Below are 17953 nucleotides of genomic sequence, written 5' to 3' on the forward strand. Positions count from 1 at the left end.
CAGGCGACCTGCACCGGGGCTCTGGTTTGGGACGACAGTGGCCGAGCAGGCTGGGCGGGCCCCGAGCGACCCCCCACGACACCCACCCAACAGCCGGCCCTCTCTCCCCCAGAATCTGCCTCTAGGCTCCCAGGCAGACCCGCAAGCCTGGCCCCACGCCTGGCACCTGGGGGCCGCCCCCACCTTGGGCCCCTCTGCCTGGAGGAAGGGTACCCTGGACAGCAACCCCCACGCGCTGGTTCTGGGGCGCAGGGAGTCCGGCCTCCACTCCCAGGTTTCCAGGAGGACCTGAGCTGGTCGAGCCTCCCCTCTCCTGAGCTGTGCGGCTGAAGGTAAGTCCCCGCTTCTCTCTGAGCCTGTGTCCTCAACTATGAACTGGTGTGAGTGGCGCCCTGCAACTCTGTTGCCATAGGGATGCGACGCACGCCGGGCATCAGCCGTTACTAAGTGGGGGCTCTTCCCGACTACAACAGGAGCTGTCCTGTCCTTTGCCCACCTGCCCCCGGTGACAGCCTGGAGCCCAGGCGGGTAGAGCACAGCTTCCCGGCGCGCTTCTCCTCAACACCCTGCCGGGGCTCAGGGGCACCAGGGAGCGGGGAGCGCAGGGGACTCCCGGCTCCTGTCGCAACGCTCCTCGCTTTGTGTGGGTCCATCTGAGTCAGGGCAGGGTCCCGAGCCCCAGCGGTGCCAGGGGAGGAGGATGACCTGTGGCTGGGGTGGGGCTGATAAGGCCCCCATCGATCACCTGGGCCTGCCCCTCCCTCAGCGAGGCCTCCTTCCAGCTGCCCGGCGGCCGCAGGGACAGGAAGGTAGGCCCCTGTTGCCCCCTTGCAGATCTGGCCCCTGGACAGACACTTCAGTGGAGAGGGTGGCTGGGGGAGGGTCTGGCCCTGCCCACCCCTGGCAAACCAAAGCCTGGGCCTCCTGGCCCCTGGCCCCGGTGAGGGGGTCCTGGGAACGAGCTGGGCTCAGCCTCTCGGTCAGTGGCTTCAGCAGGGCCTGCCCTTCCTCTGGCCCTCGTTCCTCCGAGGCCGAAGTGAAACCTTGCACCCGCCCTCACTGGGACCTCCTGCCCAGCAGGCAGAGGAGGCTCTTTCCTCTTTCCCACCCTGAGCTTAACCTGAAGTTAGAAAGTCAAGCACAGCCCTGCTGGGCTGAGAGGGAAGGTGGGCAGGGTGTGGGGGGCGGGGGGCCAGGGCCAGCCTCCTATCTGCACCCCCCACCCTAGGGACCCTCATCACCCCCGATGGGACAGGGGCTAGAGCACATTGTAGGGGGAAATGGGGAGATGTTATGGGGGAGGAGCCACAAAGGGCACCCTGCCCTGGTTAAATATAGACCAGGGTTCCTCCCACCATGCCCCGCCTTGGACTGCAAGCCCCAGATAAGCCGGCCTCTGCCCGATGCCCTCCAGCCTGACCCCGCCTCACCTCTGGTTCTAAGATGCCCTGGGACCGGGCAGCCTCCCAGGGGAATCTCTGAGCACCCCTTGGAGCAGAAGCAGTTGGGCCTGATAGACTGAATGGGGGTGAGCTGAGGGCTCTTGGGGGGTGCGAGGGAACGTTCTGGGAGGTGGTGGGCATTTCAGGCCTGAGGCCCTAAGGTCCAGGAAGTCCTGGATGTGGCTGCTGGGCCTGGCTCAGGAAGCCGCAGGCTGTGGGCCGGGCTGGGCCCCAGAAACTGCGTGCCTGACTCCCCTCTCTCCCTCTGATGGGGAGCCTGGCCTGGCAGAGCCCCTGGAGGGGGGCCCCTGGGGGCAGCCTTCGGCAGGTGCGTCTGGGAGGCTCCCTGGAGGAGGTGGCCGCCTCCGCCTCCGCGCTGGCTGCGGCCTGGCTCACAGACAGCCTGCCCATGACAGCCGCTGGAGATGCTCTGTTTGGACAGCCTGAGGCTCCCCTCCTGGGGGGGCCCCCCTGACCCGGCCACTGGGCGCACCCTGGCCCGCAGGGCCCTCACAGGCGTCTGTCCTGCTCCCCAGGGCTGGGCGCCACCCGGGCCTCCTCTTTACCCCCCGCTCTCCCGCTGCTAAGATGCCAACCCCTCGGACGGCGGCCCCCGGGCTGGAGCTGCCCAGCCCCAAGGCACCTGTGGAGACGCAGACCCCAGTGAAAGGCCCGCGGCGGGCGAGCAGCGGGGAGGCGTCCAGCATGCACCACGAGGACGCAAGGCTGGGCCTGGGCACCTTCCGGAGGGCCCTCTCCCGGGTGGGCCAGCGGGCCTCGGGCCAGGCCCCCGAGGAGGACCCAGGCCTGCTGCGGCGCAGCTCCCGCTTCCTGTTCCGGTCCTTACGGCGCCCTGCGGACGGCAGCCCAGCTGCTGGCCAGTGCCAGGCCCCCGCTGTGCCAGCCGCAGGCCGCAGCCCGGAGGTGCTCCCTGGGGTTCCTGACGGTATCAGCCCCCCACTGTCCCCCAGGACGGGACCCGAGGAGCAGGAACCCAAGGCAGGTGAGGGCTCTACAAGCAACACTGAGCAAGGTGGGAACTGAGGTCAGAGGGTGGAACAGCACAGCCCAGCCCCTCAGGGTCTCCTGCCAGCTCCCCAGACCGCCCTCCGCCCCGCACAGCTGCATTTTAATTCCTCCAGCATCTCACCGAGAGGCACACCCATCGGGCACTTGAGAAAAATGAGGCTGAGAGATTAAGGGACTCGCCTCAGGTCTCACAGCTGGGACGGGGGGACAGTGTTCGAACCCAGGTTTGCGCAGCTCCAGAGCTCTGGCCGCTGCACAGCCTTCCTGGGCCCTGGCCGAACTGGCGTGATGGACCAGGCCCTGGCCCCCTTGGGTCCTTGGGTCCCAGGGTCCCAGGCTGAGCACGGGGACCATCGTTGCCTGGGGGAGGTCAGGGGGCTGCCCAGGAGAGGACACACAGCATTTGGGCCCCAAAGGGGGGTGTGAAGAGGGAGGTAGAGGGCTCCTAGGCATGGGCGGGGAGGCGGGGGCCCAGAGCAGGGAACAGCACACAGCGCTCAGGCTGGGCACTGGGGCTGGAGCCTGGGCATTGCCTGACCCGCCCGGCCCGAGCGCGGACCTACAGACCTGTAGTGAGGGTTGCCTTTGAGGCCGCCAGGTCCAGCTCAGCAGAGCTGGGGTTGGGGTGGGAGGGGGGGTGGAGGCAGGGGCTGATACATGTTGCGGTTCCCAGCCAGGCTTGGGCCTGCGATCCTGTCTCTTCAGAGGTGACTCCCAGGGACAGTCCCCAGCAGCTGGGGAGGTTGCTCCTGGAGCAGACCCTCAGCTAGCTCTGGGGCCAGTCCGCCCAGCTCTGGACGGGTCAGACAGGGCCCCACAGGCCTCCTGGGGCAGGCCCCTCACTGCCCTTCTCCTTGCCGTCCTCGGAAAAAGGCAAATCTGTGGCGGATCTCATCACCGAGCGGGAGCTGCTGGCGGCCTTCAAACAGCTGCAGCACCTGGAGATGCAACTGGTGGCCGAGAAAGCCTCACACACCTTCGAGCAGGACCCCACGGGCTTCGCGCGGCGCGCCATGGACGTGTGCCTGCACTACGACGGGCTGGGTGCGGAGATCGGCGCCATCGTGCGGGAGACGCTGGGCCCCAACGGCGTGGACCCCGCCGCGCTGGCCGAGCTGGCCCACGTGGTGAGCGCCGAGGAGGAGGCCCACCCCGGCTCCCCCGCCGACGGCGACTTCCTGCGCACGCCGCGCCGCTGGCGCCAGCAATGGGAGGACGCGGTGCTGCGGAGCGCGCGGGAGCGCGTGCGGCAAGTGGGTGCCCGGGAGGCCTCCGAGGTAGCCGAGGGTGCGTCGGACCTGGCCCGACTTCTGGCCGAGCTTGGCAGCTCGGTGCGCCGTGACCTGCAGAAGGTGCAGCTGGAGGTGCAGCCTGCTTATGCGGCCGCCGGCTTCCCGGCCTGGGAGACTTACCGGCGCGCCTACCACGGCGCTGTGGCCCAGCGCCTCCAGGAGCTCGCGCACGACGCCCGCGGCTGCGAGCAGCTCTACACGCTGCTGGACTGGGCCGCCAACGTCTACGGCAGGTGAGGCCTCAGCCGGGGGCCACGGAGGGCAGGGAGGGGCTGGTGGCGCTGTCCCGCCCGGGCCTTTGGGAGCCAGCTCTGAGCAGCGCAGGGCAGCTCTCTGTTCCTTTTCCTCCCCAGGAGAGGGCTGCTGCCGGGGTGTGGGAATCCCCGGGGGCCTTTGACATTCACGGGGCTACCTGAGTGCTGACTCCGGACACCGGAGAGTGTCAGAGGGGAGGTTCCTCCCCAGCCAGGGAACCCAGTTAGAGGGCTGATGCCGGTGCGCGTGGTACCTTTACATGAGGTAGAAAAGGGCATCCCTCCAGGCGGGACATGACCGCGGGCTCAGAGGGGCTGGGATTTTGCCCCCACTCTCCGCTTCGGGTGGCCCCCGAGGAGCAGAGCACAGGCCGCCGGCCTCTGGGTCTGCGCAGTGTGATGGGGTGGATCACCTCCCCGCGCGGAGTGCACCCCAGCCCCACAGGCAGGAGAGCGAGGGAGGAGGGTGGTGAAGGCCTGGGCGCGGGACTTGCTGTGTGTCCTCAGGCAGGGACTTGCCCTCTCTGGGCTTTCCTGGCCTGGGCTGGACTGGGGCAGGCTCCTGAGCAGCGTGGCACTGGGGATGCTTAGAGCTGAGTATTAGGTGTACCCCGACCCTGAGGGTAGAGATCACTTCCGAGGCAGCCTGGCCAAGGTCCATCTGGATAGCTGTTCTTTGATTTTATTTATTTATTTTTAGACAGAGGGAAACAGAGGGAGGAGGGAAACATCCACATGTGGCCGCCTCGCGGGCGCCTCCTAGTGGGGACCTGATCCACAGCCCAGACCTGTGCCCTGACTGCGAATCGGACTGGCAACCCTTTGGTTCACAGGCCGGCGCCCAATCCACTGGGCCGCCTCAGGCAGGGCTGGGTAGCTGTTCTTATACGTTCTAATGGTTAGTGCCAGGAAATCCAGCCGTGAGAAGCGTGGGGAGTGAAGTGGGGTTGGCACAGAATCCTGTAGGGTGGGATGCAGGGCGGAGTGTGTGACTGGAGACCCCAGGGACCCTGCGGTGCCGGCGGTGATGGTGTTAGGCTTTGAGCCCGGCCAGGGGAGCGTGGGGGACAGATGCTGCCTCCTCAGCCCCCGCCCTACCTTCCAGTCCTAATTTCCTGGGCGCCCCGGACTTGACTCTGTCCACGGAGCCGCTGCCCCCACTCCTGTCACCGGAGGTGTGGGCCCAGCTGGAGAGCGACTACACCACCTTCCTTGAGGTTAGGCCCGGGCGCGGCGAGGCAAGAGGGGCGGGGCCAGGCCAGAGGCGCAGGGCCTGGCCGGCATCCCCACAGGCCCCCAGGAGGGAGGCCCCGGGCCCAGCACCGCGGGAGAGCGCTAGCGGCGGCTTGTGCCCTGGCTGGGCGGCCCTTGTCTCCGAGGGCGGGCGCGGTGGGGCTCGGGAAGCAGGGGTCGGCCGGATCTCCTTCCTGGGAGGGCCTCACCGCGCCCTCTTCGGCCCGGCACAGACCAAGATCTCGAGCTGCTTCGACGGCATCCTGCAGTTGGAGCAGAGCCGCTGGGCTGCCGCCGAGGCCCCCGAAGTGCTGCAGGGCCGGTACCACACGCCGCTGTCCATCGACATCCACATGGTGCGGCCGGGGGCGGGGCTGAGGAGGGAGGGCAGGTGTGGCCTCAGGCAGTGCTTGGTCTCCCTCGAATTGGGGCACCGGAAGCTATTAATTGCAGTCCTAACCTCCGCTCCGCCTTAGACAGGGGCTTGAAGCCCCCCGCGGAGCGGGATGAGGGCCCCGGGTGGTTCGGCCAGGCAGGGAACGCCAGGGCGCAGCTCCCAGCTTGGCAGTGGCGATAGGTCTGCGGAGTTGGGAAGACTGAGCCCCAGCCGAGGCCGCCAGGAGCTGGATCCGAGGCCGGGAGTCCGAGCAGGGCGGGCCGGAGACGTCGCTGGGCCACCAGGTCGGGGGACTGAGCCTTGGGGACCAGGGTGCCGACGCGGGCTCAGCGCATGGCATCGCTCGCAGCTGGTGGCAGAGCACGTGAAGGCGGCAGGGGCCATCTCCGCGGAGCTGGAGGCCACCACCTTGCGGATCTGCGCGCGGGCGCTCGGCCTCTTCGTGCGCAGGTGCGGACGCCCCTCGGCCGTGGCTGGGGCCCGAGGGGTGGCGGGTCCCCAGGGGAGGGAAGACCTGGAGTTATGGCGTGGCTGGGAAGCTTCCTCAGGGACTCTGCGTATTCCGCCCCCAGGTTTGAAAAGGCTTTTCTGGAGTCGGAGGCTGTGACCGAGCCGCACTTGGGCGCCAACATCAACGCCTGCGAGGAGCTCAGGTGAGCGTCTCCGGCTCCCCCGCGGGGCGATGCCCAGCGCGGTCCGCAGGGGGCGCGCGAGCTCCGGAAACCGTGGCCGCTGGCGCGCGCACCGGCGGGGTCAATTGGGGGCGGGAGTGGGGCGGGGGTGGGGCGGGGGTGGGGATTACCAGGAGGCCTCCAGGAATGCCCCTCGCCCTCCACCGTCCCCGCTGTCGGGTCCTCCCTCTGCCCCATGCAGCCGAGTCCCGGCGAGGGATGCGGGGAGTTTCAAGGCTGCGCAGAGGCCAGAAAGTCCCAGCCGCAGCGGTCGGCCTGCTCAGTCCGTCCCCGCCAACGGGGGCTCTGTTTCTTTCCTCCGCTCAACCCAGCCTGCGTTCTTTCTTCGTGGGACACTCCCTTTCCCCGGTGCGGGGCCAGGCTGGGGCTGGGGCCTGGGCCCTTCTGTGCCTTCAAACCCAGGCCAGGCCTCAGTGTCCCTGTTGTGGATGCACCAACCGCTGCAGGACAGCCAGCAACCGTGGGCGCAGACTCTGAGCCCTCCCGGGGTTCAGGCCCCAGTCCAGCACTCGCTGGCTGTGGGCCTGGAAATGAGTCTGTTCCCCTTTCCGCGCCTCGTTTCCTCATCTGTCAGTGGCGATCAGAGCACCTGCCCCCTCGGGCTCCGGGGGCCCAGCTCACGGTCGCTCCTCAGGAGCGTTTGCGACGCGCCAGGCGCTGCGCTAGTGCTCTGTCCACCCGCCACACTCCGTCCCGCGTGCGGTGTGCCCAGCGCAGAGGCAAAGCGGCAGCTCAGACGAGAAACGCCGCTGGCCCGCAGTCGCGCTGCCGCTACGTGGTGGACCCGAAGCCTGAACCAGGCCTGTCTGAACCCAAAGCAAGAACGTACTGAGGACTCTCTCTTGTCCCTAATCTGTGCCTGTCCGAGGAGCCCTCGGGGACATGCCCCGCCCCTTGGTAGGCAGGCAGGCGGCCTCTGACCCACCCCTGACCGCACGCTGGCCTCCCTTCTGAGCGCCTGTGCTGACGACTGGGCATAGCCTAGTCCTCAATTTCCTCAACAGTGTAATGGGGACATCGCCGCCTTCAGGGAGGCAGTCACAAGGCTCAAAGAAGGGCCCCCTGTGCCAGGTGCCGGGGGGATGGAGGTTTGGCCCAGGTGCCCAAGGGGAGCTCTGCCGGGCAGCGGGGCCACCACCAGCATCCACGATCGGCTCCCGCAGCTTTGGTGCTGTCCCCTCACTTGGCTCTGCTCCCAGGGCTACTACATGCACCGTTTGGCCCCCGGACCTCCCCGTTGCCGTCTCAGTGAATGCAGCTGGCGTGGCGTCCGGCCTGAGTGCCTGCCTGCCACGCCGTGTCTGCAGCCTGCTCCCCCTTGCCCACTTTGTCCCTGCCCTGGCCCCTCCCCAGGACCAGTCTCCTGGCCAGGTACCCAGGAGCCTTTGTGGAACTGGAGAAGCCCCTGGAGGCGGCCATCCGCATCTTCCAGAAGCGGCTGCTCCAGGGTTTGCAGCGGGATGTGCAGGTGAGGGGCATGCGCCCTTCTCCCCCTACCTCCCATGCCCGCAGTCTGGGGCCCCAAGCGCAGCGTGCGTCTGCTCCCGGGGCAGTTCCAGGGGTGGCCTGCCGGGGGAGGGCGGGGAACCCAGACGCGCTCCCAGCTGTGCAGGCCTGGTCAAGCCTCTGCTTCTTGGGGGTGGTAGGTCCGAGGAGCCAGGCACTGCACCCAGGAGGCCTGGCTAGAGGCTCAAACTAAAACCCTGGCCCCGGGCCCTCGGGGTCCCTGTGAAGGGCCTAGTGACGCAGTCTGTGGTAGGAGAGATGCCACCAGGTTACTGTGTAGAGAAGGAGGTCAGACAGACCGCCAGAGCTTCCTGTCGACGGGTTGTCCCTAGGCCTGAAACGCCCCATCAGGAGCCTTGCCCGGGGCACTCAAGGGGGGCCTGGGGGGGCAGGGCATGGCTGGAAGGCTCCCTCCCATCATCCTCGCCCACAGCCGTGCTTCAGGGTCCTGTGCACCAAGGCCTGGCTGACGCAGGACGTGCTGCAGCCCCTCATGGACAAGGTGGTGGCCTTTGCCCGCCACCTGGAGCATGTGATCCCACTCTGCGCTCAGGTGTCTGGAAGGGAGGGGGCCCTGATGGGTTGGTGCCCAAGCCAGGTCGTTGACCTGGCTCTGACTCGCACACCCCGGTGTCCAGGAGACCCTGCAGGAGGCTCACCGGTACGTGGTCCGCGAGTACATGGCGCAGGCGCTGAGGCCCCGCGAGCGGTTCCGCGGCATCGAGCGCAGGATCAGCTCCCAGAAGATGGGCCTGGATGCCCAGGCCATTGGCAACACCTTTCAGGGCTTGGTAGGTGCGCCATCTGGTCTGACTGCCCGCGAGCGCTCTCGCTCAGCTGCCTAGGGAGCCTGGGCTTTAGCTGAAGCATCCTCCCCACGGTCCGCAAGCCCAGGAGAGGCGGGGCCTGGGCGGTGTTTTGCATATATTTGCATTCGTTTGCATACACGCTGTGGGGTTAGCGGGATTGAGCGAGGGTCCACTAGTCTGATGGGCGGGGCTGTGGGGGCCTTCCCTCCACCTGCACCTCCGGCCTTTGCAGCCGCGGAGCCTCCTCCCTACACACACACACCCTCCTCCGGCTGCTGGTCCCTGCTCGCTACTGCCCCCAAGCAGGACTCCCCAGCCCAAGCCTCAGTTTACCCATCTGAGCAGAGGCAGGGAGACCCTGAGCTGCGCCATGAGGAGGGGCGGTGCCAGCTGTGCCGCGGCGAGTTTACCGCGTGCTGGCAGCCCCGTGTCCCTCCGCGGGGCCGCCGTGGGGGCTGCAGGAGGGCCGCGGGGCTCCTAGGGGCGGGGAGGTGGGCGGCCCGCCCCGCAGGCGTGGTGTCTCACTGCCTCCGCAGGGTTCGGAGGCCACGTGGCTGGACCAAGCGATCCCCTGCGTGGCAGACATACTGGGCGAGACTTGCAAAGACGACATCCAGCGGCACCTGGAGGCGCTCATCCGGAGCTACCCCGACATCAGGTCTGTAGCCGCACCTGCTACCCGGGCCTCCAAGGGGCGCTGCGGGAGCCCTGGGGGCAGGGACTCCTGCCTTGCCAAGGGCCCTAGGGGTTGTAGGTGGACAGGTAAGGAGCCCGAGGCCCTGGGAAAGGGGGTTCCCCTCCCTCGTAACCTATTCTCTGTGGCTTTAGTTCAGTTCCACGGTGGAATGGGGGACCCCTGGAATGCGAGAGGGGTCTGGCCCTCCTCGGGTGTCTGATGGTGGAGACATGGCCCCGCTGGGGAGTTTGGGGGGAGGTGCAACTTCCACCTCCCAGACAAAAGCCTCTTGGAAGCCCCAGCCGGGAGGAAAGAGGCTTTGTTCCCAGGGTGTATGCTGGAGGGTAGGGAGGGCCGGTGAGTCATGCAGCCTCTGGAAATCCCAACCAGAAACTCTCCGTGACCTTGGAGATCCCAGCATGGGGGAGGGCGCATAAAGCCCCATCCCAGCCCCCAGCCAGTGCTGCCCCTCTGACTCCGAGTGACGGCACCCCTTCTCAGTGCCTGGAGCTCTCCGCCTGGCCCCCGGGGTCTGCTGCCGGCTCCCTCAGGCTCCTGGGTGGCGCCTCAGGCCTGACGGGTGCTCCCGCTGTGAAGGGTGATTAACAGCACCTCTGGGCACCACCCCCCCACGCTGCCTTTCTCCGTGTGGCCGGGCCAGAGCTCCCCGCAGCACAGGGCTCTCGGCCCACGATGCCCCACAGCTGGGCCAGCCTGTGCGGGACCCCCGCTCCTCCCTCGCTCCCCGCACTTCCTGGACCTCGGCAGAGGCTGCTTCCCCAGTGGGGCAGCCCCTCCTCCCCAACCCACGGGGGCCCTTCAGGGCCCAGCCAGCCCCACCAGGAGCACCGCCCTCCTGGCCCCTCTCATGTGTGTACCAGGCTCGGGGACACGGGGACACGCATGCATCCAGCCCTAGGCCGGGGTTCCCCTCACCCGGGGTGCGGGGCGTCTCGGGAGGTGCTGGCTCAGCACTCAGGGCCCTGTGTCTCTGTAGGCGTGACCACGTGCTGGCCATTCTGGCCCTGCGCCGCCTGGGCCGCCATCGCAACCAGCACCTCCTGCAGCACGCCCAGGACCTCCTGAGGACCGCCGCTCAGGCGGGGCGCGCGGGGGGCTCCGGGGGCCGCGTGCTCTTCGAGGAGATCGAGGCGCCCACCTCCATGGATGTGCTCCTCGCCTGTATCTAGGGCTCCGGGACTGAGGGGGCTGGTCTTGGGAGGGGGCTGCAGTGGGCGGAGGGTCAGCCGCCGTCCCCCAGGCCCTGAGCCCCAAGCTACGAGTCCAGGGAGTGCTGTCCGTCCGCCCTGCCCCCAGCCTGAGTCCAGAGTCATGGAATTTTCCTCCTCGGCTGAGGTAGCTGCGGGGCCAGAAGGAAGAGCAATGACAGAGGCATTTCAGGCATCTGTGGGGGAGCGTGGCGGGCTGGGCAGAGGCTCCTGTCTGTGCTGCGCACCTGGGAAGGCCGCCGGCCCCGCTCTCCGGTCGGAAAGCAAAGAACGGAGTATTTAAAAATAAACATGAATGAAAATGGTACCCCCCCCACCCCGCAAAGGATCAGGGCCAAGCTGGCTGGGAACGGGAGGCCTCACCCTAACCCCACGTACAAAGGGCCAGTCTGGAAGGTTCTGTGGTGGCCCCATTTCGTGGGTAGCCCTTTCCCGCCCATGGTACCAGCGGGGAGACTGAGGCAGGCCCTGGGCTGAGAAGCCCACATCTGGGGCTACAGAGCAAGCAGGCCTCAACCCTGGAGCTCTGAGTCCGCTGGCCTTGTGTCCAGCACACCTCATCCGGCATGATGGGCCCTGCTCTGTCCTGCCCCAGGCAGGCCTGGGCTCTGAAAGGCAAGGAAAGGGCACGGTTTGCTCTGCAGCGTAAGGTACTAAGGTTAGACGTGAGAGGGACTTCCCAGCTGTGGGGCGACTGCTGCGCTCGGGAAACCCATGGCATTGGGGGCAGTGGGGGGCTGACCCCACAGGCCTCAGCCTGGAGGTGGGGCAGCAAGGAGTTCTCACCAGTGTGTACCGGCCCACCCCCCCAAAATAAAAGCTAGCCCTGAAACTCGGCTCCAGCCTTTAGGCGAGGCTGCTAGGAAACCCGTCTGCATTGGCCGTCTTGGGCTTGGCAGGGAGCTGAGTGCTGAGGAGAGGGAGTTCACGGAGACACCAAGAGAGACAGCAGCAGGTGCATCCCCGACGGCCCTCGACAGAGGCCCCCTATCTTCCCGGGCCTGGCCCTGACCACGTGCAGCCGGGGAGCAGGCAGCTGCAGGGGAGCCAAGGTTCAAAGGCCCAGCGAAGACGAGTCTCCCCGCACAGTGCGAGGACCCTAAGGCCACAGGGCCGGGCCCGCTGCCCACACCGTCCGCGGGCCGAGCCCAGGAGGTCGGCCCTATTCCCTCCATCAGGGCCGAGTCCTGCCGTGGCCCCGGGCGTGGGGGTGGCAACATGTATGGGGCTGCCCCTCCGGGGGTGCACGGGGGCCAGAGGCTGGTGGTGTAGGAAGAGAAGTGGTGCCCAGGCCTCTCCGAGGCGGGGACCTGGCGGGGTGGGTGCGGCCGGAATGAGGAAGAGGAGAGGCTGGGGTTCCCAGGCTCCGGGGTTGCGGTGGAGACAGGGTGTGTGAGGGCTGCCGCTGCCAAGCAGACCTGTGTCAGTGGGGAAACAGGCCGGCGGCGCGGGGAGGTGGGCCCGCTTCACACCAGCCCCCGCCCCCGACACACACAAGCAGGTGGCCCGGGACCTTCGGCCGGGGAGCTGTCAGCGGGGCCCCTGTTCCACTAGGGAAGGGCTGGTGATTGTCCGGTCTCCGTGCTGCCTGCTACCGCCCGGGCCCCGTGACCGCCCCGCAGCACTGGGGGGAACGCCCAGCAGGTGCGGGCGCGCGGGGTGCATAAGGTCCCAGTCCCAAAGCCGTGCTGTGAGTGGCAGTCAGTGCCACTTTCATGCCTGTGCAGCCTCTTCCTTCCTCACCCACCTGTGACCCAGGCCCCTCCCTTCCTGGCCCTGGACCTCATGGGGCCTCTGCACTCAGGGACAGTCCCCGGCCCCCAGCAGGACTTGGTCCTCAAAGGGCCCCTCACCACTGACCAAGAGGGCAGAGGAGGCTGCTTGGTTCCCAGGGCTGTTTGCCGTCCCCAATCTCACTTCCTTCCTTTGCGACTGCAAAGTCCCTGTGGGGACCCCAGCAGACCAGAGGGCCCCCGCCAGGGTCAGCGTCCGTCCAGTACCCATGCTTAGGCCATGGGGCGGGACAGGGACCCGGCCTGCCCTGGCCCGCTGCTCCCCCAGCCAGTCTGCGCAGAGCGCGGGGCGGTGGGCCTGTGCTGGGCACCGAGGCCCGCAGGGGCGGGGCTCCAAGTCTTGGGTGTCCCCCAAGAGGCATGGCCAGCCGCTTCCTGGCCTCATGGGGGGCTGTGCTGGGGGTCGGCAGCCCCATGGGCGAGGGCCACCAAGGTTCCCCCCCGGGCTCGGGGCCCGGAGGCACCGCCACGAAGGCCCTCCCCGCTTCCCGGGCCGTCTGCCCCCCTCCCCAACACGCCCGAAGCAGGTCGGGACATGTTTGATGTTCTCCTGCCTAACTCTGGTGATGCTTTGGAGAGTGATTCGTGCACTTAGCTCAACATTAAAAAGGCACAAAGAAGACATAAGGCAAAAAGTCTCCTTATTCTCGTCTCCCCCATGTCCCTCCCTGGAGCGAGGAGGGCTCCTCCCACCCAGGCCCACCAGGCCTGTCCAACACAGGGCTCGCCCAGGGGACCCCGGAATGGTGGAGCCCAGGCGTGGGCGAGGGGCCTGCTTTTGCTGGGGCGGTTGGGTGGGCGTGGGCCAGGCCTTCTTGAACCCGGTAGGAACTCAGCCCTCCAAACGGGATCCTAGGATCTCAGGAAAGGGGGACGTCATGAACCGCCCTGCCGTCTGGGGCGCCAGCTCCGCCCCTTCCGAGCTGTGGGACTTTGGGCAAGTTACTCCGCCTCTCTGGGCTCCCTCTCCTGTCGTAAAATGGGGATCACTGCTGAGAAAATGCAGATGTGTTCGTTGAGTGCCTGGCTCACGGCGTGCACCCCAAGAGTGTTAGGTGCCGCTGTTGACTCATCTGGGCCCTGGCCCCTTTAAGCCTTCCCCAGCTTCCCCGGAGGAGTGCGTGCGAGCTCCTTTTCCAGGAGGGAGTGGCTGAGGCCCTGGGGGTGGAGCCACGTGTCTAAAAACACAGATGTGAAGGATGCGGCTCCCAGGGGCCAGGCGGTCCTCATGCCCAAGCCCCCGCCATTATGCCTTTCTTCTCCAAAGTCCGGACGGCCAGAGCACGCACGGTGGGTGAGGCGTGCCCGGCGCTCAGGCCCCAGGAGGGGTCAAGCCTTTGGCGGTTTGGGCGGCTGCCCTGCGTCCCCGCCCCGGCTGGCCCACTCGGCACTGCAATTCCCTCGAGAGTTCCCCCCCCCCCCTTACACACACACTGGGTGGAACCCACGGCTCTTTTCCTGGAAACCACACTGGATGCAAGAAGGGTCCGAAGGCAGCCCCGGGTCTGAAGGGGCGGGAATTGAACTTGGCCATTTTGCGTTACCATCAAAAGCCGTTGTGAAAGGCTGGGCCCTGTTAGGAGAGAGGTCAGGCCACTGGGACTGGCACGGAAAGTCCCTGGTGACCTGGAAGGGCGGTTCCTCCAGGAAGCCCTCCTGCACGGCACTCCTTGGAAGGCCACCAGCATTGGAGTCCTGTTGCCCCATGGACCCTGCAGAAATCGTCCCCCTGTCTGCCACACGCAAAAGGAAGTGGGGGCCCGGCCTCCTCCTTGGAGCACGGCAGCGGCTGTGAACAAGCAAACAGCTGCCCGCGGGGGCTGGTGCCCTCGTGGGGCGGGCGCCCGGGGAGGCTGCTTCCTGGTCAGCTGTCCTGGCCGTCCCATGGTCCCCGGGCAGGTCAGCTGACTCCAGCCCAGGTCTGGTGCAGCTGCCAGGACCCTGAACAAGTGGCTTCTCTCAGGCAAGGCCCAGTGGCAGCAGGGACCCTGGCCTCAAGGCCTCAACCTAAGAGTTTGCTTGCCCTTCTGAGAATTGGTTTTCTCATCTGTCAACAGGAAATACAATGACTCTGCTCCATGCAACTCGCAAGTGGGGCAACTCCAGGGGACAAGGGGAGCCAGGGAGGCTTCCCCCGGTCAGGTGGTGGCCTGAGGGCTCCATGAGAAGCGGGGCTGGCGAGCTGGGCAATGGGAAGTGCAAGTCATCTCCCAGAGGGAAGTAGGCCCGGCCCGGGGGAGGGGCTGGGGGACTTGCCGGGGCGCCCAGGGCGCCCAGGGCGCCCGCCCCACGGTCAGTGCCTCCCCCGGCCCGAGGCCGTGGCCAGGTCTCCCTGGTGGAGCCAGGCCTGGTGGCCCTCGGCCCCCTCGTTCTCGTGAGACGCCCCTCGGCCTGCACCCCCTCTGCCCCCACTGCCCGTCTCCCGGGAAGCTGCCCCCAGCAAAGCTGTCAGCCAGCACCATGCCCCTCGGCTGGGCTGCCCCAGGGGGTGAGGGGGAAGGCTCAGCAAATAAACAAGGTTATGAAATATTGGGAAGTCTTTTTTTCCCCTCCAAAACTGAAAATACAGCGGAAGGCAGTAAAACTCCCATTTCTGCATCTGAGCTGTCCGGCCTGGCAGTCCTTCCTTGTGTCTGACTTAAATATGTAAAACTGCACTTCCACAGTGATAAACACTGGGAAAAGCAATGCGGAGCGGGGCCCCCAGCTCCACCAGCGATCGCACAGGAGTGGGCCTATCTGTGCCTCAGCTTCCTCATCTGCGAAAAGGGGATGATTAAGGAAGACCCATGCCATAAGATTTTCTTTTTTAAGAAAATATTTATTTATTTATTTATTTTAGACAGAGGGAAAGGGAGGGAGAAAGAGAGAGAAACATCAGTGTGTGGCTGCTTCTCGTGCACCCCCATGGGGGACCTCGCCCGCAACCCAGGCCTGGGCCCTGACTGGGAATCGAACCAGCAACCCTTTGGTTCCCAGGCCGGTCCTCAATCCCCGGAGCCACAGCAGCCGGGGTGATTTTCTAATGAAAACAGTTAATGCAAGCAAAACCCTTAGAACAGGGTTTTGTGAAGGTCCACGAACATCAGCTGTCTACACTGAAGAAGCGGGAGCAGGGCCTGGGAGAGCCATGAGCCCCCCGCCTCTCGCAGCGGCACGGCTCGCAGCAGCCAGGAGCTGGCAGCCCTCCGCGGCTCTACTGGCAAGTGCACGGATGAACAGCGGAACATTATTCAGCCTTACAAAGGAAGGGAAGTCTGGCGCATGCTACCCCATGGGTGAGCCGCGGGGACATTATGCTACGAGAAATAAGCCGGTCACAAAAGTCAAATACTGTATGATTCCACTTTTGGGAGGTATTTAGAATAGTCAAAAGCATAGAAATGGAAAATGGGGTGGTGATCGCGAGGGGCTGGGTAGGGGCAGAACGGGAGGGCGTTCCTGTTCGAGGAGCTTCAGTTTAGCAAGTGAAAGCAGCTCTGCAGACGGATTGCTGGGGTGATGGGCGCACCTCAGTGTGAACGCCCTTCATGCCTCGGAGCTGTGTACCCAAAAGGCTCAAAACAGTCCATTCTCTTATGCATATTTTTAAAAGACTTTATTTCTTTATTTTTAGAGAGAGGGGAAGGGAGAGAGAAACAGTCGGTTGCCTCCCGCATACCCTCAACCGGGGGCTTGGCTGGAAGCCCAGGCCTGGGCCCAGATGGGGAATCAAACAGGTGACCTTTGGGTTTGCAGGACAATGCCCAACCCACTGAGCCACACCAGTCAGGACTTGTTATGCATATTTTACCAAACGGGTTTGGTTTTGTTTTGTTTTGTTTTGTTTTGTTTTGAAGTCAGATGTCCCTTCTGAGCAGAGAAAGGGAGGCAGAGCCCCGCGTGGGGCGGGGGGAGGGCAGGGGGGCAAGGCCCTGCGCTGCGTGGGAGAAGCTGGCCACGGCTCCTGGCAGGGGGCTGGCACCCTTGGCCTCTGGGCTCACCTGCCAGTCTAGTGCTGGGCTGCCCCGTGGGGCGTGGGGCCGCAGGTGGCTGGGGACACTTGCACCAGCCTCTGATGGTCCTTTCCTGCTGTGGGCGGCGTTATTGGCTGACCCTCCCTGCAAGTGTCCAGCCTCTTGGGGACAGTCTCCTCAGATGTCAGAGACATAAGAATAGCTCCAGCCAGTCCGTCCCTGCCCCCCAGCCTCCGTGTGTGGCCCTCCACGCAGCCGCATCTTCAGGGACTTGCCCTCATGTCGGGGCCTCGGGAAGTGACCGGTGCAACACACAAGGGCAAGGCGGCCTCTCTCATGCCCCGGCCCCGGCTGCTGCTCAGGCGCAGCCATGGACACGGGCACAGGGGGCCTGGGCCGCCGGGGCCGGGCTGGCTGCTGAAGGCCTGCTCTGCCAAGGGCCATGCCTGCCCCCGCAGGTCGAGTCCTGCGGCCTGGGAGCCCTGCCTCCCCTCCTTACCCAGAAAGCTTCAGAAAGTCTCCCAATCTGTTTGGAGTTAGGAGTGGAGGCCTCACAGGAAAGCACCATTTGCACAATGAGGCGGCAGCAGGCAGCGCAAGCCGGGGCCCCCTCGGCACATCCCCGGCCTCTGTCGGGCTGGCCGAGCATGGCAGGGCCCGGCTGCCGCCTCCCATTCCTCTGTGGAGGAGACGGAATCCCCCTTCAGGCCAGGGCCCTGTGGCTCTGCCCCAGGCCTCGGGGAGAGGGCGGTGGAACCCATCTCGTTTCACCCTCCCCTCCGGACGCCCCCTCCCCTCCCACAAGCCCTTCAGGGGCAGGCTCATGTCCAAACCCAGCCTGGCACGGAGCCCCCAGTCCCAAGGGGGAGGAGGAAACTCCGCCCCAAGGGACACCCCCAGCTCCACCACCCAGGTACCCGGCCCCCGCCCAGGCTTGGGGGGGGGCGCGGCGCGGAGCAGGCACACACAGGGTGGGGGTGAGGAGGGGCACACAAAAGGGAGGAGGAGCAGAGCCTGAAAGAAGCAAAAGGGCAGCTGGTGCTCAGCCGGGAAATTCCTGAGTGGCGGCTCTTCCCTGAGGGCAGGGTTCCTGGGCTGAGGAATCGCAAGGGGGTGGCCGTGGGGGGGCCCTCTGGCCACCCCGCAACAGGCCCGAGACACAGGCCCTAGAGGGGGAATCGCAGGCCCAGGGAGGGGTGTGACCTACTCAAAGCCACCCCTACGAGGACAACGCTGGGTGAGTGCCCATCAAGCCCCAGCTGTTAGGGCCCTGGCTTTGCCGGGTGCAGCCTGTCCCTGGCCCAGCGCTGGCTGCAGCTGCAGAAAGGGAAGGTGCTTGGGGAGAAGTTCCCCAGGCCTGGATGTGAATTCCAACCGCGTCACTGTGGGAAGGCAGGGAGCCCAGGGCTGTTGCTCAAGGGCTGAGTGCCCCTGCAGCCCCCTTTCCCTTAGGGCACATCCTCCAGGAAGGCCCCCTCCCGGGCCTCTGCAAGACCACAGCGATGCCCAGGGTGGGACCGGCCCGCCCCAGACGGGGCGATCCTCCTGGGGCTGAGGGAGCTAGCTGGAGGGCGCTGGCTCTGTGACGAGAAACGGGGTCCTGAGCTGGGGGTGGCGGGGAGCTCTTCCAGTGAGCCAATCAGAA

The 17953-nt window shown here is 66.2% G+C and overlaps 1 protein-coding gene across 1 annotated transcript; it reads left to right on the forward strand.

The window, feature by feature from the left end:
• The first annotated feature begins 673 nt into the window (after positions 1-673).
• EXOC3L4 (exocyst complex component 3 like 4) lies at positions 674-10520 on the forward strand. Its single transcript, XM_054567753.1, has 13 exons — positions 674-809; positions 1979-2445; positions 2493-2495; positions 3345-3996; positions 5123-5234; positions 5484-5606; positions 5997-6097; positions 6220-6300; positions 7693-7807; positions 8279-8398; positions 8484-8636; positions 9191-9312; positions 10328-10520. Exons 2-13 carry the CDS (start codon positions 2031-2033, stop codon positions 10518-10520), a joined length of 2190 nt encoding a protein of 729 aa, XP_054423728.1. The 5' UTR covers positions 674-809; positions 1979-2030.
• The last annotated feature ends 7433 nt before the right edge of the window (positions 10521-17953 follow it).

Source organism: Pteronotus mesoamericanus, unplaced genomic scaffold (assembly GCF_021234165.1).
Source record: "Pteronotus mesoamericanus isolate MK-2021 breed Mesoamerican mustached bat unplaced genomic scaffold, CSHL_Meso_final contig_192, whole genome shotgun sequence".
In the NCBI taxonomy this organism is placed as follows: Eukaryota; Metazoa; Chordata; class Mammalia; order Chiroptera; family Mormoopidae; genus Pteronotus; species Pteronotus mesoamericanus.